Below are 24,901 nucleotides of genomic sequence, written 5' to 3' on the forward strand. Positions count from 1 at the left end.
GTGGAGCCAGCTTCTCCCTCTGCCTGTGTCTCTGCCTCTCTCTCTCTGTGTGTGTCTCTCATGAATAAATAAATAAAATCTTTAAAAAATAAATAAAAATAAAAATAAAAAATAAACAAAAACCTAACTTTCCAAGCCTCTGTTAATATCTTTAAAAAGAGAATGTCTTTTTAAAAATTTAAAAATCCTAAAAAAAATTTAAAAATATTCCAGTTACTGATACTTTTATACCAAATATAATATCCAGAACTGTGATCTGTATCAACTACATAGGCTACATTTTTAAAAGTTATTTGCTCCCAACCCTGCACCTGGAAACCTCTTTTTTTTTGTTTTGTTTTTTTTAAGACGTGGACTCAATCCGAGTCTCTAAGATCAAGCCCTGGGCTGAAGGCGACACTAAACCTCTGAGCCACCCGGGCTGCCCAATATTATCTTTTCTTAAAGTGTTGAAATTCTCTCTTTAATTATTAATGCTGTCACAAGTTTTTCAAACACCTATTACAGTATCTCTTAAGGAATCTAAGTTTGATTATGCATAGAACTCTGGCTTTTAAAAAATAATAAAAGTGGGTAGCTGGGTGGCTCAGTTGGTTAAGTATCTGCCTTTGGCTCAGATCATGATCCCAGAGGCCTGGGATCAAGTCCCTCGTCAGGCTCCCTACTCAGCCGGGAGTCTGCTTTTCCCTCTGCGCCTCCCCCCCTGCTTGTGCTCTCCCCTTCTCTCTTCTCTAATAAATAAAATCTTTAAAAAAATAATAAAATAAATAAAAATTTAATGAAAGAGTTTTAAAGGATAAAAAAGTCGTATCATAAACAGCATATTCTAAAATAATCCATCATAGAATATTACAAAATTCTTGTGTTTCTTTATAGGTAAGCCTAACTACACATACTTTCTTTCAAATTTGCTATGTAATGGCAAAATAAGTTAATAAAAGAAATAGGCAAAAACTGATCTGTCACAGACATCTGGCACCATCAGCACAAAAAATCTAAGTGCAACAACTAAAATACTGCATAAAGCAAAGGAATGGAGATTTTACTCACAAGATCATTAGGAAACTGCACAACACAATTTCTGTTTAGCTCATAACTACTACTCTAAAACTAGCAATGACTGCCAAACTTACCTCAATAAAATACATTAGTCCCATCTGTCTCCCTTCCCTAAACAAACTGTAGAACATTAGTTCTAAATTATCTATTCTCACATATCTTACTTATCATACCCAAATGTCAGTGAAAAATTTTAGTTTTATAAATGCATCTTTTATAAATGTATTTTTAAGTAGACTTTTACTTTGATAATTCATACGGAATCTTTTAAAATTTCACATCTCTTAAGAAGTAAATAGATATTACTATATATATACTATACTACCTTTAAATATTTGAAACCAGGTAATTGTGAAAAAATGTGCAATTCATGAAAGAACATGATTTGATTAAAACAATAATAAGATGTGATCAAGAGTAATAAAAGAAAAACATAATAACTTAAGACTATGGTACTCAAAGAAAGATAAAAGGCAAGAAAGATAACATAGGAATATCTATAGCAAGTATGACCACACCAGTGACAGCAGAAAAAGTTACTATTTTTCATGGGGGGGAAAAAACTTCCAAAAATTGGATAACATAAATTTAAAAAAATTTTTTAAGGGAAGACAGAAGTAACAACGTAAGACCTTAAATTTTTAATCTTTAAAATTTCTCCTAATGAAAACAATTAGAAAATTAGAAGGCATACAAAGAAATTTTACTTTTTACTTATTAAAACCCAATTCACTGAACTAGAAATAGAAATTTAAATTTGATTTCTTTGAAATTACACTTTGAAGCCTATGTTTTTATGTTACAATATCCACTGTAAATTTTTCAAAAATCTAAAAGATATAGAGACATGGGAATTGAATGACAAATTTATTTCTAAATGCTCAATGTTATTTCTATTGAGCTGCTTTTAAATAAAAGTAAGTTAAAAGTGGAACTCAATCCCTTTATACCTATTAATAACATCAGTGAGGATGATAAGAATATCTATAAATTTGCAACCTGAAAACCAAAATGTTTCTCATTAAGGAAAGACTTTGAAACTCCTTTCTGAGTTAATGATTATTAATTTTTAAGTGATAAAATCTTTTCAGTGAAATTTAGTATGAAATCTCCTTTGAGAAAACTGTTTTCCTCAGTTACAAATTATTAATTTGATCATTCTGCCTAAACATTTAGAGATCTTATTTCAATTTTTATTGTAAATTATTTTACAAATTTAAAAAGTCTTTTAGAGAATTAAAAAAAAAAAGTTCCTCAAGCTAATTTTCTTTTCCAGGCAACATGTACCATTGCTAGAGGTGTATTCTGATAAATTGCACCATGATCCCAATTATGCAAAACTTTTACTCCACTCAATGGATTTTTTCATTCTTTTATTCAATTTATCCACTCAGTTTTTTTAGCTTTTTAAATGAGAAATATTTAAAGTAATACTTTTTCTTCATAGAAATTTAAAAATCAGAAGTTTAAGAATACTAAAAGATGGTCTATAATGTTTTTTGCAAAGCTGGATTCTTAATTTTTTTCCTACAAAATCTAATTTTACCCCCAAATTACATCATATAAGCATACCTCACCTTGAAACCAAAGCCCCTACTGGCCCAGGACTTCAGAATGCACACAACCAAAAAGGTTAGGTAGATAAACCATACGTTTAAGAACATAACAAGCCAACAGAAGGGATCTATGAAGGATAATCACCTTAAGAGAAAAAACTTTGTGCAGATGACACTGGTTCAAATGCATTCCCTTGGGGAAAAAAAATCAACTCTGTAAAGATAGCAGATGGATTTGTTTAAATAGTAATAAAATTAACGAGGGACTTTAATAACCATCACAAATTATCAAGCATGCAACCATACTACAACAAATGGCATTTTTTTTTTTGCCCATACAGCATGTTTGTCAGACACTGACAGATGGAAATTTCAAGCTTTTTAAATTCATAGGCATTTAGATCTAGCAATACAACATAATGTGGAAGAAAATAGTTTTTACTTTCAGTTCAGCAAGAAAGTCAAAGAGCTTCCAAGGGCTTACCACTGGTGGATCAACAGGTGCTGGTGGTTGTACTTGTAGGTTTACCGCAACAGTCTGTGGAGGAGGAAGGGTCTGAAATGGCAACTGGACCAAAGCTTCTGCAGCTGGAAGCTCCTCTTCTGACACCAAAGCATTCTGCACCAAAACCTGGCCCTGGGACAGAATTTCAGGCTGCACTTGTAAAGACTGCATAGACTGCAAGGGCAGTGGTGGAATCTGAGCTGGAGGAGATGCCGACATCTGCGGAGGGGTTGCGATTGGAATTGGAGAGGACTGCAGGGCTGAATATTGCTGGTGTGATGTTGGAGACACAATCTGCTGACCTGGGGACACCAAAGTGGACTGCTGAACTGGGCCAATGTGTACAACAGGGGAAGCTGGAAGTGGAAGATGGGATGGAAGATTCAGCTGTGCTGTAGGCTGCACCTGATTAGCAGTGGACTGCTGCAGGTTTGGCCCTGGCTGGAGAGCTGATGACACAAGCGAGTGTGGCTGAATAAGTGCTTGTGGATGAATAATTATAGTAGGAGACTGACTTGGTGAATGAGGCGGTGGAGGAGACACCACTACAGACTGCTGTGCTGACTGGGACTGGCTAGGAGACATTGTCAAAGGAGGGGGATGGCTCTGAATTGGTGAACAATGTTGTGACTGGGCATTACTAGGAGCTGGAGGAAGGCCATGGTTTTGGAGTGGCATACAGTGCTGGGATGGGGGTGGGTCTTGAGTTGGATTTTGAAGTGTGATTGGCTGAATTTGCTGTTGCTGCTGTTGTAATATCAGCTGATGATGGGAAACCTTGGGAGGTGGTGAATGAAGAGGAATCTGCTGATGTTTTATTAGAGGATGAGGCTGAATTGGAGGATATGAAGCTGCGAGAGAAAAAAATGACAATTAGTATTTTTTTCCAAAAACAGCATAGAAACTTCTAAATATATCTAAAGAAGGAAAGTTTTCACATCAGAAGGCCATAACCATCAGAAATCTATTGTAAGTCTTCCAAACAAGAGTGATTAGAAAATGTAATGACAACTTTTCCTTGGAAAACTAGAACAATTTCATGAAATAAAATGTACCGTGATAAGCTCCAAAAGAAAAAACTGCCTAAAACAATTGATTCATGAATCTGAAACATGATTTATTCTTACTAAATTTTAGAGGTCACCAGAGTATCTGCATTAACTTTTAACAGTTTTTCCAAAGAATTCCTCCTTTGGGGAGAAGGAGTATCAGTGAACAAATATATCTATAAAAATAACTTCGAAATCATAAAAATGCAGTATCAGAATGCATAAAGGTCTCACACTTTCTAATCTATGTCTAAATATTCTTCCAACAGTCAATGTAATTATTTATAAACCTTCTCAAGTAAGTTTCCAAATTTGAGCCAAGATGAAAAGTTGGTATTATTTGACCCAGAAAGAGAAAAATTAACTTGTATAACAAGTTAATTTAGCTAAGCAAAACACATGTGTGAATTCTATAGCACTGTTCTATAATCATTATAACTAACAAAATTTCAGGGGCCATTCCAAATCCAGGAGAGCACTAGTTTTGCTTGCAGAGAGAATGAGGCAATCAGAAGTCCATGCTGATTATAAAGGATCTTGTTTTACTTCTCCTCCCTACCCCCCCCAAAAAAAACCAACAAAAACAACAAAAAATCCTACAGCAATCCATACATGTCCATTTTCTCCACAAAGGAGTCACACACAACAGAGATTTTATATAGAAGAATTAGCAAAATCAAGTAGTATATAGTTGTCCCATCATTATGCCTCTTCTGCATACTAGTGCCTATGTTTACACAGAGAAAATGCTGGTGAAATCCTCCCTAAATAAAAGTGGAAATGGGGTTCACTAGAAGGTAAGTTGAAAAAATTGCTTAATATCTTACAAAGGCTATATGCATTTAAAATAGGTCTAGAGAGATGGCACATTTTTTTCTTAATCTCAGAATAATAAGATAAAGGCTATAACATCTTGCATCTATTTTTATACTTAACCACATTTGTGAAAAAGGCCTTATAAAAACTTGTAACAACTTTTTTTTAAGACTCTTACACTTGGTTATCATTTAAAATTTTGGAGATCCTTTAAGGAAATTAACATCTGATTAACATCTCAAAAGAGGCATTTAGAAGTTCAAAAAAATACCCACAAATTGTATTTTTTTAAAAAAATGGAAATTAGGTCTAAAATTTCACCTAACAAAGTAATTTTCACATAACTAGACTAGCACTTCAAACTAAGACTGAAAATTTTATGCTAGCACTTTATAAAGACTTTATAAAGCATTCAACAAAATCTTAGAATTCTAGAATGTCTTTCCTCCAAAGGGTTCAAGGTGCTTTCACATTTCTCTCACTTGTATTCACAAAATGCCTGGAGTAGGTTAGTATTATTTTTCCTCTATAGGGAAATAGAGTTTTTGCCAGCATGGCAGCAAAAGCCCACTTTAATTCAATTTTTAAGGTATAATTAAAATGTACCATATTCTTGAACATACACTGGATATCATATTTATGTGAATAAAAATTCTCAACTCAAGTAAGCAAACTTTTTTTATATTCTAGAGTCAATAATTCAGTAGATTAATACTTTCACCTAAGTTAAATTTTACTCTGATGAGAATTCAAAATGAGTCTATATAATTTTATATAGTCCTTAAGCCCAACTGACAAGCATATATATTACAGAATAATTACAAGGATATCTGAAATAATACTTCTATATAAGAAAAGTCCTAGTGCTCTGGAGGACGGTACCATGTTGTTAATTTCTCTGATTTTAATAAACCCTTTATTATTGTCAGGATGGCCTTTATTTGGAGAATTAATGATTGGCATCATCTCTCACATTATATAGATAGAATTCTTTATATAATTACTTACAATTAAATATATTATTAAATAATTATATATTATTGCAAATTATTAAGCACATATTTTACTAAATAGTTACATCAACCCTATGAGGTAGACAGGGTACTACTATATTAGGCCAATTTATTACCCGTCAAGAAACTGGGCAGTTAAGTGCATTGCCTGAAATCGTTCCAATTTTAGTATATGTGCTGCCGAAGCGAGCACCATTGCCTGAAATCACCTGGCTATTAAGGGGCAGCCCTGGGTCTAAAAGAACCCATAATCCTAGCTGAATCTGGCTCCTACTACAGACTGAATGCGAGTCCTCAAAAATGTGTATGTTGAAACTATAACCCTAATGTAACTGTATTTGGTAATGGGGACTCTAAGGAAATAATTAAGGTTAATGAGATCAGAAGGGTGGGGCCCTTACAAGAAGACGCACTGGCACTCAGATGAAAGGCCATGTGAGGACAAAGCAAAAAGGCAGCCATCTGCAAGCCACGAAGAGAGCTCTCACCAAAAACCAAACACTGCCAGGCATTGATCTTGGTTTTTCCAACCTCTAGAAGTGTGAGACAATAAAGTTCTTTTGTTTAAGCCACGTAGTCTATGGTATACTTCATGGCAGCCTGAGCAGACTAGCATAGGCTCTTCACTACACATTAATGTCTACAAAAAGTGGTATGTAGTTTTTCCAACTAATTTCATAAAAGCTCTAAAAACCGCTATAAAAACTTGAACTCAAATACAGTTCATGTAATTTCTAGTCATATAGTTAAAATTCACCTTTATTTTATATATTAAAAATAAATTAACTATCAAATGAGAGCTACATTCAAGAAGAAATGAAAAAAAATGATTTTAGCACTCTAGAAATAAATATAAAGAAACAAGAACCAAAAAAAAAAAAAAGAAACAAGAACCATTTTGTTATAATAATTAGTCTATACTATATTAGAACACCAGTAGGTTTTTTCCTATTTGAAAGATACGTATACAAATAAGCCTTTTCCTAACTGAGGAATAGAACAATTTACAATTCAGGAATCTCAAACAAAACAAAACACAACAACAAACAAAATCACTTAGCTTTAGACTAACTTCCCACCAACAAGAGCAGAAAAACTAAAAGTGGAAACATCCAGCTATTGCCTAGCCAGAAGATACAAATTGCTTTGAATCACTGCAGTGTAAGGCTTGAATAAATTTCTCTTTAATTTTTTTTTAAGATTTATTTGATAGAGGGAGAAAGAACACAAGCAGGGGGAGCAGCAGACAGAGGGAGAGGGAGAAACAGGCTCCCCACTGAGCAGAGATCCCGACATGGGGTAGGGGGTGGGGGGGTTGATCCCAGGACCCTGGGATCTGAAGGCAAATGCTTTAACCAGCTGAGGCACACAGCTGCTCGGGTTTGAATGAATTAGTAAGTTTAGTAGCTGCAAAAGTTTTTGTAGCTTAGGGTGTTTCATTTGGTTTTGTTTCTAATCAAAACCACAATGGGAAAAAGATCTAAATTTGGAACTGGAGTTGTTCTAAGAGTCTTAACAGTTTTAACTTACTGGTCCCCTCCATATATACATAAAATATTGGCTGTCAGGGGAAGGCAACTATAGGGATCCTATCACACTATTAGTGAAAGAAAAGGGGAAGAGTAATTGTCAACTTAGAACCAGGTATCAGGAGTTCAGGAGAACTGAAAATCTAAAAGTAGATCTCCTTGCTTGAGCTAATCCTGCAAGAAGTCCTAGCTTTATCTGAAAGTAGCATTCTCATTGAAAAGAAAATAACCTACCCTCCATTATAATCTATCAAAATTGTAAGAATCACTAAAAATTGCTCCCTGGGCAGTCATGTCCTGTGTAGTGGGTCATTAATGTTCCACAATGACTCCTATTCAAAACTAGCCAGAGACTGATTTGAGGCTGAAAATACTCTGGATAGTACAGTATAAAAATACTATTATCAAGCCATACAGACAGCAGGACCTAGGCACACAGATGTTTATAAAAAAGAATTCACATCACGCTTTTATGTGAATGCTTTTATTCACATTGTCCTTTTTCTTTTATAGGTATTTATATACTTATTGATCTTAGCTTTTCTACTATATATAGTAAGCTCTTTGAGAGCTTACTATGAATGGATTAATTTATACATTATAACAAAGCCTGTACTTATCTGAAGATTCAGATTTAGTTAAGAATTCCAAAAAAAAAAAAAAAGAATTCCAAGCAGTGGTACCCAATCAGTACAAATGAAAAGAATTGTGCTGTAATTTCCAAAATTCAAATGGAAAAGAATAATCAACTATTAATTCAACAAATATTCACTGTCCACCTACTGTAGGTACATACAAGGGACAACTTAAGTGCTGTCATGACAAAAGGATGAAAGGTGAATCTGAAAAAGGATTAAAGGAGTTAATAACTGTAATGTACTTGACACATAAGTGCTCATTATTATTATCCTACTCTCAAAGAGCTTACTATATATATAGTAGAAAAGCTAAGATCAATAAGTATATAAATAGCTATAAAAGAAAAAGAACTACAAAGAGGCATAAAAATGCTATAAAAGTTCAAAGTGCTGAGAGGTTTTTATAAAAATTTTATTTATTTATTTGAGAGATAGAGAGAGCAAAAGCACGGTGAGCAAGAAAGGGAGAGGTAGAAGCAGACTCCTTGCTGGGCAGGGAGCGCAATGAGGAGCTTGATCCCAGACCCCTAGGATCATGACCTGAGCTGAAAGCAGCCACTTAAGGGCCTGAGCCACCTAGGCACACCCCCGAGAGATTTCTAACTAGCAGAATCAAACAATTCCAAGACACTGAGATTGGGTGCTACAGAGAATGCAGGCAATATTAGCACAGAGAAAAGCAAGAGAAATAGGTTTAGGTGGGGAAAAAGCACACTTCAGTAGTATAAAATGAATCTTTAAAAAGTAAGTAAAGTTATAAAAAGACAGAAAGAAGGTGCTTACTTGAAGCCGAATCAAGGGAGGATTTTTTTTTTTTTTTTTTTTTTTTTTACTGAAACATACGTGGTGTCGAGCCCAGTGCTCACACACAGAGTTTCAATAAACAATATTTGGACTGGAATAAAAATATATGCAGATGTATTACAAATAGGAGAGATCCAAGTATGCTTGAGAAGCAAAGGAAAGGATCCAGCATGAGGAAGACAAAAGATGCTACAACAACTACAAGAGAAGGTCAGGAGCTGGTAAAAAAGATGCAATCAATGACATAAGCAAACAGTGTTAACTTTAAAGTAGAAAATGAATATAACTCCTTATTTTTTTTTTTTTGGTATAACTCCTTATTTTAATACAAGTGAAGAACGCTCAACACTGAGTAATTCTGAGATGAACAGAAGAGATGATAAGGAAACTCACTCTGGATGGCCCCAACATTTCCTGCATGAGAACCATAAAGCAAGGTTATCTTGTGGATAGCAGAGGGAACACAAGTGGGATTCAAAGGTAGATGAGAATTAAAACAACTTAGTTGATTGCCTGACCATCTTCCTCTCAGAAATGAAATGAGAGATGGAAAAAAAAGCAACATGGTAAGGAAAATAATTACACAAAATCCTTATTTTTGGAAAGTGGTAAACTCCACTCACTTTAAACAAAAAATATATGTGCTTTCTTAAGAGCTTTTAGTTTTGTTCCACTAAAGCATATTAAATAAACTACAGGCAAATCTTTTTCTTTTTTTTTTTTTAAAGCTAAAAGATTTTACAAGAAACAAGTGTTGACGAGGATGTGGGAAAAAAGGAACCCTACTGTACAGCTGACAGGAATGCAAACTGGTGGAAAATAGCATTGAGGTTCCCCCAAAATTAAAAACAGAACTATCCCACAATCCATTAATCACACTATTGGGTATTTACCCAAAGATGAAAACACTAATTTGAAAGGATACATGCATCCCTATTTATTGCAGCATTATTTACAACGGCCAAATTACAGAAGCAGCCCAAGTGTCCAACAACAGATGAATAAAGATGTGATACATACACACAATGGAATATTATTCAGCCATACAAAAGAATGAAATGTTGCCATTTGCAACAACACAGAGCTAGAGAGTATAATGCTCAGCAAAATAAGTGTCAGAGAAAGACAAGTACCATATGATTTCACTCACATGTGAAATTTAAGAAACAAAACAAATGAATAAAGAAAAAGAAAGAGACCAACCAAAAAAACAAACTCAACAGAACAAAAGATTACCAGAGGGTAGTAGATGGGGGGGATGGGTGAAATGGGTGATGGGGATTAAGAGCACACTTTTTTTTTTTTTAAAGATTTTATTTATTTATTCATGAGAGACACGGGGGTGGGGGGCAGAGGCATAGGGAGAAGCAGGCTCCATGCAAGGAGCCCGACGTGGGACTCGATCCTGGGTCTCCAGGATCACGCCCTGGGCTGAAGGTGGCGCTAAACCGCTGAGCCACCCGGGCTGCCCACACTTTTCTTGATAAGCGCTGAGTAATACATAGAATTGTTGAGTCACTGTATTGTATGCCTGAAACTAATATAACACTGTACATGAACTATACGGGAGTTTTTTTTAATTAAGTAGATAAATAAAAAATAAATGCTATTGGTTTTACCAATATAATGGAAGACCAACACATAGTGAAGATGTTAATCAAATGTCAATTAACCAAAAAAATTTATTTATTATAATTTGTTTTAGTTCTTGGGCTCTTTTGATTTGTTTTTCCAAGCTATAATATACTATTTTTAAAATCATGAAATTCACATTTAAAAATGTTTTAAAATTATTGTTCTTATTCAAATAATAGATATCTTTTTGTTTTGCTCTGCCTACTAATAAAGTGAATAATGCAACTATTTTCAACAAGTTTATCCCACCTGGTGCTATTAACTGGTGAATACTTGATGTCCGGGTGACAGCTGTGCTTCGTGATTCCAGACTTGGACTTTCTCCTTTCTTATTACTTTCTGGAGAAGGATCTCGTTGGCTGATTTTAGAACTCGTCACTGTTGTTTTGTTATGACAAATTGTCAATGACTGAGTTTGACTAGTGCTTTTTGGCGGACCATTCTGTGAGCTAGATAATACACCCAACTTCTGGCTGCGTAATGTTAAATTCTGAACCTAAGAACCACACAACAAAAAATAAGGATGAAACAGATGGTATTAATTGAGATGTGATAATCGTTACCAGTATAACAACGATGATACATTTATATTATTTTTTTTACATCAAGTTCCAAGCACTTGAAACGACTGATTAATCCTAAAGGAAAGGGGAGTTATTCTTCTAAGTAATCATACCTTAAATATTAAGACATTCTTAAAAAGACATTAAGGGAATCATTAAGAATGAAATGAAAACTATATATATATATATATGTATATATCAAATGAACTACGAATATGAGGAAATAACTCTGCAACATACTGCCTTTTGAAGTTACCAGCTCAGATACAGCCAAAAGGAAGGAGAGAGAAGGGTACTCCAGATAAAAGGGAAAACTTGAGCAAAGTTGCAGGGGCAGAAGAGCCCGGGGTATGTAAGGGAAGAAGGAGCAATTCCTTCAATTTCACTGACTTCTCCAGTCCAGAAGTGTGAAACATTGAAGGTTACAAGTGCTTGATACTCTTCAGACATTACTAGAGTTAGAAGTGTGCATACACAATACTGCCATTCTCATAAAGATCAGAAAGAGAGAACTCAAAAAAAAAAAGTTACCCATTCTACAGAGATTATAAGAGAACACTCATCTTGTAAGTTAGAAAACGAATTTATCAAATTACCTACCCATTGTGATAATTACAAAAACCATTTACCATCAACTCCTTTTTAAAGTCCCACTGTTGTTATGGAATACACACTTGCTCACTTTGAGAACCAGACCTCGTGAACTGAAAAGATTGTGCATGACCTCGAAATGGCTCATGTCAAGGCTCCTGTCTACACCTAGGGCTCTTCTAAACATACCACCAGTCAGGATGGTAGGCAAGATGATCCCAAGGACTCTCACTTGAGGTTTAAAACATTTCCAAATGGCAAGGCAAAAAATGCCTCTCCAATAGCTGCCTAACCTTTTACCTATCTGGAATGAATGCATTAAATACATTTATGCTAGCACTGACCCTGAGAAGGAAACTGAAGCAAAAGATTCTAAAGTAGCAAAGCAAATGAGATACTGCTGCTTTATGAACATTCTTCAGGTCTCATGTGTTCTGTCTCTACTGCTACATTATTAAGTGACAGTCACAGGCTAAACCTTCTCTTCCCAAGTACTAAATGCAGTGTGCAGCCAACAGCAGGTGCTAAACAAATGTTCACTTCAGAGCAGTTGAGATTTGAATTAGTCTATTCTAAGCTACTGAAAAGAATTTTCTGAGACCATATGGAGCGTGTTCTTGGATTTTTGTCAAATATTTCATAGCAATATAAGTAGACTAATAATTGCTGTATTGCTGAAATTTAATACAAAAATAAAATGTGCTAAAATCCAGGTTTCTCAGCTTGCCACTCAAAGCCCTCCAAAGTCTAGGCCCAAACCACTTCAAGCCCCATCTTCCACTATTTCAATCAACAATATTCACATTCTAGCCATTCCGTATTCCCAAATAGACCTTGCTCAAGTTTCTCTTGCCTAAAATGCCATTCTTCCTCATGGCTGTCTCCTGAAGCCCCATTCGTTTGTCAAAGCCCAAATCCCACTCTCTCCCAAAGAAACCTCTCCAAGGTCTCTGTTTAGAAAGAATTTCTCCTCCTCTATAATACCTTTCCCACAGAATCTGGATCATAATGGCCTACAGCACTGACAAATGTCTAGCTTATTTTAGAAGTACTAATGTGTCTGTGAAATGCTGAGACACTGGCAGGCTCTCATCACTGACATTCATTTTCATATTCCCCACAGTTGTGTACTACAGACATTAACAGAAACTCCACAAGTCTGAGATATTTTCCCAGAGCTGATTTTAAATTATATATTAAATAAATAAATAAATAAATAAATTATATACTAACTTTTTTTTTTGCTAAGTATTTAGTTCTATTTGTTTTTTTTTTTTTTTAAGGCAAACATGAAAATCTCATATTGAACCAAAAAAAAAAAAAATCTCAACAAATATCTAGTGGAAGCACCTTAAAATCTTTCAGGAAGCAAGGGAAAAACAGCATAAAGTTTAACAACTGCCATAAATGATCTATAAAGCAAATCAAATCATAATGATAACCAAAGGCTAAATTATAATCTGAAAAACTTGAAAACTTTCTTTCAAATAAAAAACACATTCACAGTAAATGAGGATTAAACCCTAAACCTGCAGCAGTCCATTTCTATAGAATATACTTTTTGGTCTAATTTTGTTCTTTGGAATTCTGAAAGAAAATGTACATATGTGCTTATTATATATATTATATACACTATTTATATGAATAAATTTTGGAATATGGCTTTAATAGCTGTGGTCATCTGGCTTACATATTTAAAATAAATTTCAAACATATTCCTAAAGTATATTAAAGTTAATTTTACTGTTAAGAGAAAGATCACATATTCAGATGTCCTTGAAAGAGCTTCCCTTTTGAGAAGAACCCACCCCTTCTAGATACAGAACAGTATCTCTAATGTCCAACTTTTATTTCATCTGAACTTCTCCTATGATCAAATTATGGAAACATTCCGACTTTTGAAAAAGTCCAGGTTTCACATGACTTATTTCTGCTAATTTCACACATTATATTTTTATAGTGGATTACTCAAATACTCTCACATCAATTATTTAATTTGGTTCTAAAAATACTGTGAATTACTAAGTAGCATCCCTTCTTTGCAGAAGAGGAAACTAAGATTTAATGTCACATTGCTAGCAGTAGAGCTGAGTTTCTAGCTTTTAAATCCAAAGTGCTATTTTCTTTGCAATTCTAAAAGCATTCCCTAGGTAGCCTTAGTAAGTAAGATTTGTTACTTTTAGTCCTGTATCTTTCTGAAAGTCAGATTTTTTTTTACTTATATTTATTTTCCTGGTCATGGTGGGGAGAAGGGGTGAAGCATTTAAAATAGTAAATAAGGGTAAGATTTCCAAATTTCTTATTGTTGGACAATATGCTACAAAAGAATTTTAATACTACAGAAAAATTAACTGTTACACTGGCTTCTGTAAAAGAACATTAAAATGTCAATTTTGGCATTTCTCAACTACAAATTCATGGTTTTAAGTTTTTCAAATAGAAGTTTAAAAATTAACTAAGTGGAACACAGATTTTTGCAAAACTAACAGTCCCAAATTTGAGGAAAGTTACCACTAGAATATTCAAAGTATTAGCATCCCCTACCACTGCCAGCTTCATTCACTGCCATTTCAAAAGCACAGCAAAGAAAAAAAAATGTGTAGATAAATTCCTGAAAGTCAATTCATCCTTTAGTTTCAAAGTCTTTCCTTGAATTAAGTCCAAATATCACAGAGCCACATACCTGTATCATATAAAACTGGACCCCAAAGAACCACTTTCATTAATTACTTTGACTGTGCTCACGTTAAAGATACTATAAAGACATTCTAAGATGTTTTCTCCATGAGAACCCACAAGACAGACTAGAGCACACTGGAGAGCACATTAGTTGTTTTTCCAACAATTGGTTTACTTTACTTTGGAAACTGTGAATCATTTAATGGCTGTCTTTCTCTCATCACTATTAGCTACTCGAAAGCTAAAAACTGAATTCATGACTCCTCTTTAGACAATATATAACAAACGTGGTGATTAGCAGCATGGGATATGTGCCAGGCAATACACTAATTACTTTGAATATTGTCTCATTTATTCCTTATCACAACTATGAGCTATTCTAGCTCATGGTGAAGAAACTGAGGTTTGAGAAGCCAGACACAATATTATACCCAATAAAATTTCATTTAAATGCAGTTTAAAAACAGGCAAAACGAACACACACCAGGATAGTGTTATCCTTGAGGGACAGTAATGGCAGGACCAAAACAGCATCAGGGAGGCTTCTCTGGGTCACAGTAAGGTTCTCCTTCCTGATCTGGGTGCTTGGGATATACCCATATTCTGGTAAGATTACTGAACACTTAAATATGTTCTGGATGTATATTATACTTTAATAAAGACTTTAAAATGTTAAAAGGAAAAAAAGGGGGCAGACCCAGTGGCGCAGTAGTTTAGCGCCACCTGCAGCCCAGGGTGTGATCCTGGAAACCCGGGATCAAGTCCCACGTCAGGCTCCCTGCATGGAGCCTACTTCTCTCTGCCTGTGTCTCTGCCTCTCTCTCTCCTCTGAATGAATGAATAAATAAATAAATAAATCTTTAAAAAAATGTTAAAAAAGAAAAAAGAAACTGAAGCTTGGGGTGCCTGGCTGGCTCAGTTGGTAGAGCATGCACACTCTCAATCTCAGGATCATGAGTTCAAGCCCCACACTGGGGGAAGAGCTTACTTTAAAAAAAGAAAAATGGAGGCTCGTCATAGGTAATAATATCAAAAACTAACATGTAGTAAGTGCTAAGTATCAGATACTGTTCTATTTTTCAATTATTTTTCAAAGATGTTGGGACACCTGGGTGGCTCAGCGACTGAGCATCTGCCTTTGGCTCAGGGCATGATCCCAGGATCCGGGATCAAGTCCCACATCGGGCTCCTTGCATGGAGCCTGCTTCTCCCTCTGCCTGGGTCTCTGCCTCTCTCTCTCTTTCTCTTTCTGTGTCTCTCATGAATAAATAATTAAAATCTTAAAAAAAAAAAAAAGATGTATTCATTTATTAGAGAGCACATGCATGTGCGCGCACACACACATAAAAGCAAGAGAGTGGTGGAAGAGCAGTGGGAGACAGGAGAATCTCAAGCAGACTCCTCACTGAGCTCAGAGCCCAACACAGGGCTCGATCTCAGGACCCCTGAGATCACCACCCAGCCAAAACCAACCTGCAGATACTTAACTGATTGCACCACCCAGGCACTCCTTCTACTCAATTGTTTTAATTTAAAATTTATTCAGGGTGCCTGGCTAACTCAGTAGAATGTGTGACTCTTGATCTCAGGATTGTGAGTTTGAGCCCCACACTGGGTGTAGAGATTACTTAAGAAAATAAAATCTTAAAAAAATAAAATTTTAAAAAATAAAATTTATTCAATTTAATTCACTTTAATCAACTTTACTGAGGTATAACTTACATATAATAAGATGAATGGACCAGTTCAATGAGTTTTGATATATGTAAACAGGATGTTACCACCACCTTAATGAAATTATGAAACATTTCCATCACTATATAAGTTCACCCATGCCCGTCCCCAGTCAGTCTCTCCCATCTTCTGTCCCAGGTACCACCAATCCAATTTTTCTCCCTATAGGGAGAAAAACTAGCTGTGCCTGTTCTGGAATTTCATATAAAAAGAATTACAGCAGGGGAGCCTCGGTGGTGCAGTTAGCTGAGCACCCAACTCAGTTTCCACAAAGGTCATAATCTCAGGGTTGTGAGATCTAGGCCAGCTTCGGGCTCCACGCTCAACGTGAAGTCAGCTTGGGATTCTCTCTCCCACTGCCCCTCTCACTCATGCTCTCTCTCAAGTATATAAATAAATCTTTAAAAAGTAAAAAAAAAAATCACAGGGTAGGTACTCTCTGGTATCTGCATTCTTTTGTTATTACGTTTCTGAGATGCATCAGGAGTGTGTCCTTTTTTTTTATTTTTGAGTAATATTCCACAGTTTGTTTATCCATTCACCAATTAAAGGACATTGGTTGTTCCCAGTTTGGGGCTATTATGAAAAGAACTGCAACAAACATTCATTTACATGTCTTTATATGGATATAGGTTTCCAAACCTCTCAGAGTAAATAACTATAAGCAGAATGGCTAGGTCACATGTTAAGTATATGTTTAACTTTGTAAGGAACTGACAAACTGTTTTTCCAAAGTCATTGCACCATTTCACACTCTCATCAGCAATATCACGAAATTATGGTTGCTCTAAGTTCTCACCAACAGGTGGTATTATGAGTCTCCTTCATTTCAGCCATTCTAGTGAGTGTGCCATGATATTCATTGTGGTTTTGATTTTAATTTCTATAAAGATTAATGATGCTGAACATTTTTTTTCATACACTTATTGGCCCTTTGTCCATCTACCTTTGTGAAATGTTAAATCCTTAGCCCATTTTTAGCTGAACTGCTCATGATCTTACTATTACTTTGTATATTCTGGATACAAGTCTTTTGTCAGATATATGTGTTCTGAATATTTTCCTTCAGTCTGTGGCTTGATGCTTCACTTTTGTAACAGTGTTTTTTGAAGAAGATTTTAATTTTGATAAATTCTGATTTGTTATTATTTTCTTTTATGGTTACTGCTTTTTGTGTCCCAAGAAAGCTTTGCCTACCCTAGAGCTATAAAAATAATCCTTAAGTTTTCTTCTTTTTTTAATTTCTTAAGTTTTCTTCTAGAGATTTTATAGTTTAGGCTTTTACCTTTAAGTCTATATTCTACTTGTGGCTCATTTTTGTGAATGGTGTGAGGAAAAAATTAAGGTTCCTTTCATAATACCAATCAAAATAATATTCTATTCAATTTTTCAAGTTAAAAATTTTCCCAATTCATTTTTAAACTTAAAATCTATCTTGACTTAGTGATTACACAACTGCTTGTAAAGGAATCTATCTACACAAAAGAATACAACTCACATAATAAGAACAATTAGCCTGCTTTATAATAAAACTAAACACAATGTTATAGTAAAAACTCATTGCTTTCACTAATGTCAAATAATTTAAATGTCTTGCTTATTGGTGATATAATTTCTACATAACCAAAAAACCTTCTCAAAGTTTTCATGTATTTTATTAAATTCCAATCTGAAACGTATGGCAAAGAGCACTGAAAGCATCAGTAACTTAAACACAATGTATGTTTATCTTTAAACTGAAGATCCAGACCTCAAGTACCACATTATGAAGCAGACAAGCTCACCTGAGTAGCTGCAGACTGACAGGAAGATGACGATGACGACGAGACAACAGGAATGTCAGACTGTACAGCAGCCACAGTGGTAGCGGGTGTGAAAATCAGCTGTACAGACAGAAAAACCAAAAAAATACCCTAAGACAAAAGAACGTGTCCCACACACAATGTATAGCAGGCAAGAGAGACTGAAATTTGTGACAGAAAGACAATGCAATTTAGGACTGTCTCCTAAGCAAAAAGGTTTTACGTGACAAAGAAAAGTTTCTAATAGAGAACTCAAAAAAAAGTATAAACATTTTGAAACAGCTCATGATTCTGATGAGTAGCAAAATAAATCAGTGCTCAAAAAAGAAAATGTATTTAAGTAATATGAAATTCTCATACCAAATTTTGCCCCAAATAAGCTATTGTTATACTTAAGCTTTTCCCAGCTCGAAACTACTATGGTAGGATTCCAAAACTGGAAGTTATTTTTGATAGACAACCATATTCACTACTCTTGAATACAAATTTCAGTGACAAACCTGAAAAGAAACACAAAAGTCTTTTCATCTTTACCACAAAATATAACTATGCCACATACTACACACTATTTCACTCAACTACATGGGATCTATAGTACAAACCTAGGTTGCTCTTGATTTTAAAACTATTCATAAAGAAATATTCATTCCAAATGTAAATGCCACATGTCAAAATGCAACAACAAAACAGTCTGCAAAAAAGCTTCGCATCAAATAAATAAAAAATGATATACTCGATTTATCACCATCTTTTCAAATGTTGTTTTTCAGTATTGAAACAGAATGCCATTAGTTTAAAAAGACAACACAATCCACTCAGAGATTATCCAATCCAATTAAGTAAATTATGACAATGTGTAAATACTCTTATTTCAAAATTGCATTATGAGTTATTCAGTTCCTCAAACCGTTCCTATTTAAATTAAAATTACTGATTAATGAATCTTTTAAGTTTCAGTTCTTTATAGTACTAAATTTAACTGAATTAAACAAAGTATAACTTTCACAAGAAGGTAATTGCCAGAACAAACAGCTGAAAGCACTAAATCTAAAGAGAAGATGTTTGTTCTATTTAGCTTGAACATATGAGACTGCGAGTTTTATAAAGAAGGCAAAAGTGGTCATTTCAAATGATTCAGCCTAATTTTAAAGCATATTATTAATTAAATAAGATCTCCTGGGGAAAAAAACTAGAAATATGGCAATGTCTACTGAATAATCTGTAAATAAAAGGTGGGTCATGTCACTGTTTCCTGTTAGAAATACGATGGAAAACTTTCTTTGTAATTTTAGTGGAGAACAAGGGATCCAGATACATATTCATTGGACAAAAAAGAATATAAGTAAATATATACTAGGCCAAAGCTCTTAGCTACATGTAAAGACATCTAGCTACATGTAAAGACATCAAAGTAAATGCCAACCAATTCCTTAAAGAAGCTTAAAGTTAAATTAGGAAATCAGTAGATACTCTAATATATAACAGCCTTAAGAATTAACGTTCCTATGTTAACAAGAGATCAAAGTGAACATAAGAACACAAATACCTTGCAGATTTTGAGATGGGAATAACCAAAGCTAAAAATCATCTGGTAAATTACTAAGAACTCCAATCCAGATTTAAGAAGATCCCACAGTATAAATTCTAACTTACAGTTAACCACCAAATTTTTAACATTGCTAACTACTTCATCAAATTTAAGATGTCAAAGATATCTATATATCACTGCAAGTATCAATTATAACTGTACGATGCCATCAATTATAAATGCATCTCAGTTTCAGAGATGTTAAGATGTGAAGGTTTGAAATCAATAAAATTTGATAAAAAATAGTCACTCCATGTTACAGAATCTGTTAGTTTCCCAATGTTGCTATTTGATACACCAAGAAGGCCTACCAATTAAAAGTAGAATTTTTCATGACATAAATGTATAAGAGCTAAGCATACACATACAAAAAAATTTGTTAAACATTTCTTAAATATTAAAAATGCCTCTTATTGCATCAAATCAAGAAACATTTCCATCTCTCTCAAGCCCTTAAACACTGAAAAAATTTGGTAGCTCATATCTTACCATTTGAGCTCGGAGATACATTTGAGCTTGGCTTGCCGTTAGGGTAGGGGAGGTACTCCCTAGTAACATAGTCTGTTGGGTAATACTGCCGCTGGTAGAACTGGAAGCCTGGGAACGGCTTATTAACTGTGCAGGTGTAGGAGAAGTGGAGAGGTTGATCTAAGGAAGAAAACATATTAGGTCATAGGCTTCCATTTCTTGCTTCCATGCCAGTGATTTTCACCAAGCTGCAGTTAGGCAATCAATGGTACAAACTATGGCTAAGGAATCTAAAGAGAGGGCTTCATCTTTGACAGAGCCTCCCTCACTTCTTTGGGCAATTATTTGCACATATGCAAACAATTGTACGTACTGATTAGTACTTAGGATGATGTTTAAGGATATCCTCAAGATGTTTCATTTGATAAGACTCCAGTATCTTAAAATATCATTTCCACTACCTCCCAAAAATTAGGGTTAATGTTCCATTATTTTAATATTCCACATACTATGTTAAAACATCCGAATCAACAGTTTATACTATTTTGTCAGATTCTGTCACATTATGGGGGTTTCTCCAAGTGAACAAAAATTAGAACACAGACAATTCATTCACATATATATAAACATATATGTAACATATAATTAGTATAATGTTCTCCCTCAAAAGCTCTCAAAGAAGAAAATACAATTGCTACTTGTCAAACAGATGGAAAAATCCTAAATACTGGTTACAAAGTTAATTTATAAGCACTATTTTAAAGTTAAAACTACTGTTACAAAAAAAGAAAATAGTGCACAGTCTATCTCTAGGACACATAAGAACCTGATAAGTGGTGTTGTTATCTGTGAAGGCAAACTGGCTGAGGCAGGTAGGGAAGAGGGCAAAGGGAGACACATATACCCTTTTTTTATCTTTCCAATTTCACACCACATGCATATGTTGTCCTCATTTCTTCTTTTTTTGTGTTTCATTTCTCGATTTAGGTTTTGTGGGGTTTTTTTATTTTTATGTTACCCATTTTAAAAATAAATATTTTAACAAGAGTAATATAACCTGACATCAAATACTTTTTGTGGACAGAGTAAAGAATAAAATTAAGAAATAAGACGTTATAAAATAGTTAATTAGACTTTTGATTTGGGCGCCTGGGTGGTTCAGTGTTTGAGTGTCTTTCAGGTTCCAGAAAGGAAGAAATTTTAGCTGACACCAAGCACCACAATAGTCTCAGGGGACAATGCTCTAGAGACAGAAGACCTGATTTTGAGCCTATTTCAGGCAAGAGCTGGAGGTAAAACCCCTGCTTTGAGCCAAAATCTTCAAAAGTGGTGCTCAGTATTTAAGGAGGGAACAGAAAAAGTTCCACTCATATCTCCTAAGAACCAGCAAGAAAGCTTGTCATCTGCCCTGCCCCTGATGGAAGGAGAAAGTCTATGAGAATCAAAATGCCAGGCTTGGGACACCTGGGTGGCTCAGCGGTTGAGCGTCTGCCTTTGGCCCAGGGTGTGATCCTGGAGTTCCCGGATCAAGTCCCACATCAGGCTCCCTGCATAGAGCCTGCTTCTCCCTCTGCCTGTGTCTCTGCCTCTTTCTCTCTCTGTGTCTCTCATGAATAAATAAATAAAATCTTTAAAAAAAATTTTTAAAAAAATGCCAGGCTTGTGCCATGTGAGGAATAGAAAATCCAAATTTAAACTACCTGCAATTTCATAACCCATCCCAAAACACTAGCATTTAAACCAGTCCAGGACATTTGTTAAACTAAACAAGATATTTATTAAACTGAACAAGTGCTTGGAGGACCTCTCTGTGGTGATTTTGCAAACCTCCTAATGAGTCCATAATTATTTAAAAATTTAAAAGTTTTTAAAAACTGTATAGTAGGTCCACAAAAGTTGGTTAATTCTTTAAACTTCTCTGTATCTTTTAAGTATTTTTAATTTTAATAAAATACATTGTACTTAAATCTATAATTCAGTGCATAAAGGCAATGAATATGTAGAATTATTTTGCAATATGGTTTTTACTCCTAGCACACCACTGAACCCATTAGCAATAATTATCAATGCCTTCCATCTGACAAATTCAATGGATCTTTTCAGATCATTCCCTTTCAATCTTCTTTACCAGCTCTTCTTTCTAGCCCACCTTCAACACTTTTCTTCTTGAACACCTAGATTATCACATCCACACTCATAGTTTCAAAAAACTCAAACCTGATGACTCTGAATCCTTAATTATAAACTCATCCTGAGCTCCAGATCCAAACACCTACAGTACACATCTTTCTGAATTATCTCAACTCAAATTCAACATGTTCAAACACCAAACTCATAATTTTTCCTTCTTAAACCAGCTTCTCCTCGAATGGTCACTGGCATCTCCTAAAATCCTACAAAACAAATTATCTGGAAGTCATCCTGATTCTTCCTTCTCCTTTACCACACATACAAAATCAATCACACTTACTTATACACCTTTATTTTCTTCTAAGTGTTTTCTAAACACTTAGTTTGAGAGTCTGGGCCCATGGCACTTCCAGCTAGATTACTTTAACAGCTGCAAAGTGATCTCCCGGCCTGAAATCCTGTTTCCTCCTACATGTTAGATAATCTTCCCCTGATTTAATTAATTAACCATTTAAAAATCTGGATAACGTTCGACCTCCCCTGACTACCTCTCTAGCATCATCTCCTCCCACTCCTTCATACATACCCTTCACATTAGTAATATGAAGCTATTCAAAATATCAAAATGTCCCAGACATCTGTGGCCCTAGTAACAAATGCTCTGGACTGGTCTGAGCATCCCTCTACCCCCACACTCTATCCCATCTGCACCTATGTAGTGAACAACCCTCTCTCAAAAATCATCTACATAATAAGCTTTTTCAGGTATCCCTACGTCTCACAGTAGAACTATTTCCCTTCCTTTTTTGCTTGTTATCATTCATATACCCCTAGCTCACCTTTCTTCTTCTTCCTCTTCTTTTTTTTTTTGACTTATTTATTCATGAGAGAGACAGAGAGAGAGAGAGGGGGGCAGAGACATAGGCAGAGGGAGAAGCAGGCTCTTCGCAGGAGCCCGATGCAGGACTTGATCTCAGATCCCAGGATCATGAACTGAGCTGCAGCCGCCCAACCACTGAGCCACCCTGGTGTCCCGTATCTCACTCTTCTAAACAATAATTTCTGTAACAGTAGGGATCATGGACTACTCATCTTCAAATATCCAGTATCTGCAAAAGTACTTTCATTCAATAAGTTTACTAGGTAAATGAATGCCGTGTTATTTTAAGACCTACTTCATAGTTTTAATGTGATATATAAGCTCATCACAAAGTGTTTATGAGGAAAAAAAAATTTGGCATAGTCCCTAACAGAGTAAAAACAATGTGACATTAGTTCAACTCTATTTTTGATATGCTATATAATAAATTATTAGTAAGCCTCCACAAAAACTTACTATTTGCCTTACACCTCTACAAACGAACATTTTAGATAAAGCCTAGCTGCAAAGATTAAATCACTTAGCAGAATAAAACTGGACCCAGGTTTTCGGACTCATGTATTTTGGCATTCAGAATGGTTTCCTACATCCTGATAGCTTATGAATTTGGGTCACTCTCCAATAATTAATAGTGCCACAGCACTTTCTTTTAGTCAGTGGAAGGAAGAAAGGAAGGGACAGAGAGAAGGGAGGAGGGAGGGGAAAAAGGAAGGAACTCTAGTAAGGATAGACCACACAGTCTTTAAACAGAAATACAATAAAAGTCTTTTAAAAAAATGACTAGCTGGTAGATAAAATGCCTGAGAGGCTTTTTTTTTTTTTTTTTTTTTTTTGAGAGTGCTCTTTAAGGAAGCAGCACACAAGGTACAAACAGAATGCTTTTTTCTTAAAAAAGAAAAAAAGGAAGAAACAGAAATAGTAACTTCCTAACCACCTGCATCCCATTTTGTCTAGGTTGTGAGATCAAAAAACCATTACCATGTTTATTTTTAAGTTCCATATAGGAAGTAACATTTCAGGCAGTGTCTACTCACAAATGCTTAACCCATGAATGATGGCATTTATATCTCTGCAAGAAGTCCATCTCCACAACTGGCCTACCTAAAAAAAAAACTTCCCTTCCTTTCCACAACTGATAAGGCTCTCCTCTATTCTATTTTCTGCTTTACTGTACTGCCTGAACCAGTGCCCTTAACTGTTTGCATTATATTCTCTATCAATTCCATCCCAACATTGCTAATTCCTTTTCACTTCATAGCCAATCTTGCCACCTCATACCTCAAGCCCCATACTCCATAAAGGAACTCTTATTACTAGGAGCTTTCTCCCCAACTGGAAGCACTAATTTCAAGAGTCACCAGAGAAAACCACATCTACCAAAAAAAGCCATTCAACTCACAACCACATCTTGGTGTCCCTCCAAATCGAGGTTACAAAGGGTTTCTGGCCCAGAGTACTCCCTAAGCCAAAGCCCATTTGAGAACCACTGCTGCCATCTGACTGATCAATCAGGAATACCTACAGAAGCACAGCATAGAGATATTAAAAGGATAATGTATACCTGTATTATTCAATGACATGGAAATATCTTTATGACCCATTTCTGAATGAAAAAAAACTACAGAATAACATATACTGTATAATCCCACTTACATAATTACAGAAAAATGTGTTCATGCAAATGTAGGTATCATGTGAAAAACACAGAAAAACAAATACATTGTATATACACACAATAATGCATACTTATACAACTGATATGATTAAATTTGATATAGATATATAGGCATACACACACACCACTCTGGAAGAACAGCCACCAAAATGCAAAGGTGAATAATGCCTGCTAGGGGTAAAATTTG

The 24,901-nt window shown here is 35.0% G+C and overlaps 1 protein-coding gene across 11 annotated transcripts in view; it reads right to left on the bottom strand.

Annotated features, from left to right (window-relative positions):
* PHC3 (polyhomeotic homolog 3) overlaps positions 1 to 24,901 on the bottom strand; it is an 87,951-nt gene that overhangs the window by 44,555 nt on the left and 18,495 nt on the right. For 6 of the 11 annotated variants that reach the window (XR_013369693.1, XR_013369694.1, XM_077880295.1 and 3 more), the window contains 5 exons: positions 20,051 to 20,209; positions 17,956 to 18,054; positions 10,854 to 11,100; positions 3,100 to 3,971; positions 2,761 to 2,808 (listed from right to left, as the gene is read on the bottom strand). Coding sequence is in view for 9 of the 11 variants with exons in the window: in XM_077880295.1 (XP_077736421.1) it covers positions 2,761 to 2,808; positions 3,100 to 3,971; positions 10,854 to 11,100; positions 17,956 to 18,054; positions 20,051 to 20,209 (1,425 nt within the window). In the remaining 2 variants the exon portion in view is untranslated. The remainder of the gene's footprint in view (positions 1 to 2,760; positions 2,809 to 3,099; positions 3,972 to 10,853; positions 11,101 to 17,955; positions 18,055 to 20,050; positions 20,210 to 24,901) is intronic. The other 5 variants (XM_077880296.1, XM_077880294.1, XM_077880298.1 and 2 more) reach the window with 5 other exon arrangements.

This window comes from Canis aureus, chromosome 31 (genome assembly GCF_053574225.1).
Source record: "Canis aureus isolate CA01 chromosome 31, VMU_Caureus_v.1.0, whole genome shotgun sequence".
Classification (NCBI taxonomy): domain Eukaryota; kingdom Metazoa; phylum Chordata; class Mammalia; order Carnivora; family Canidae; genus Canis; species Canis aureus.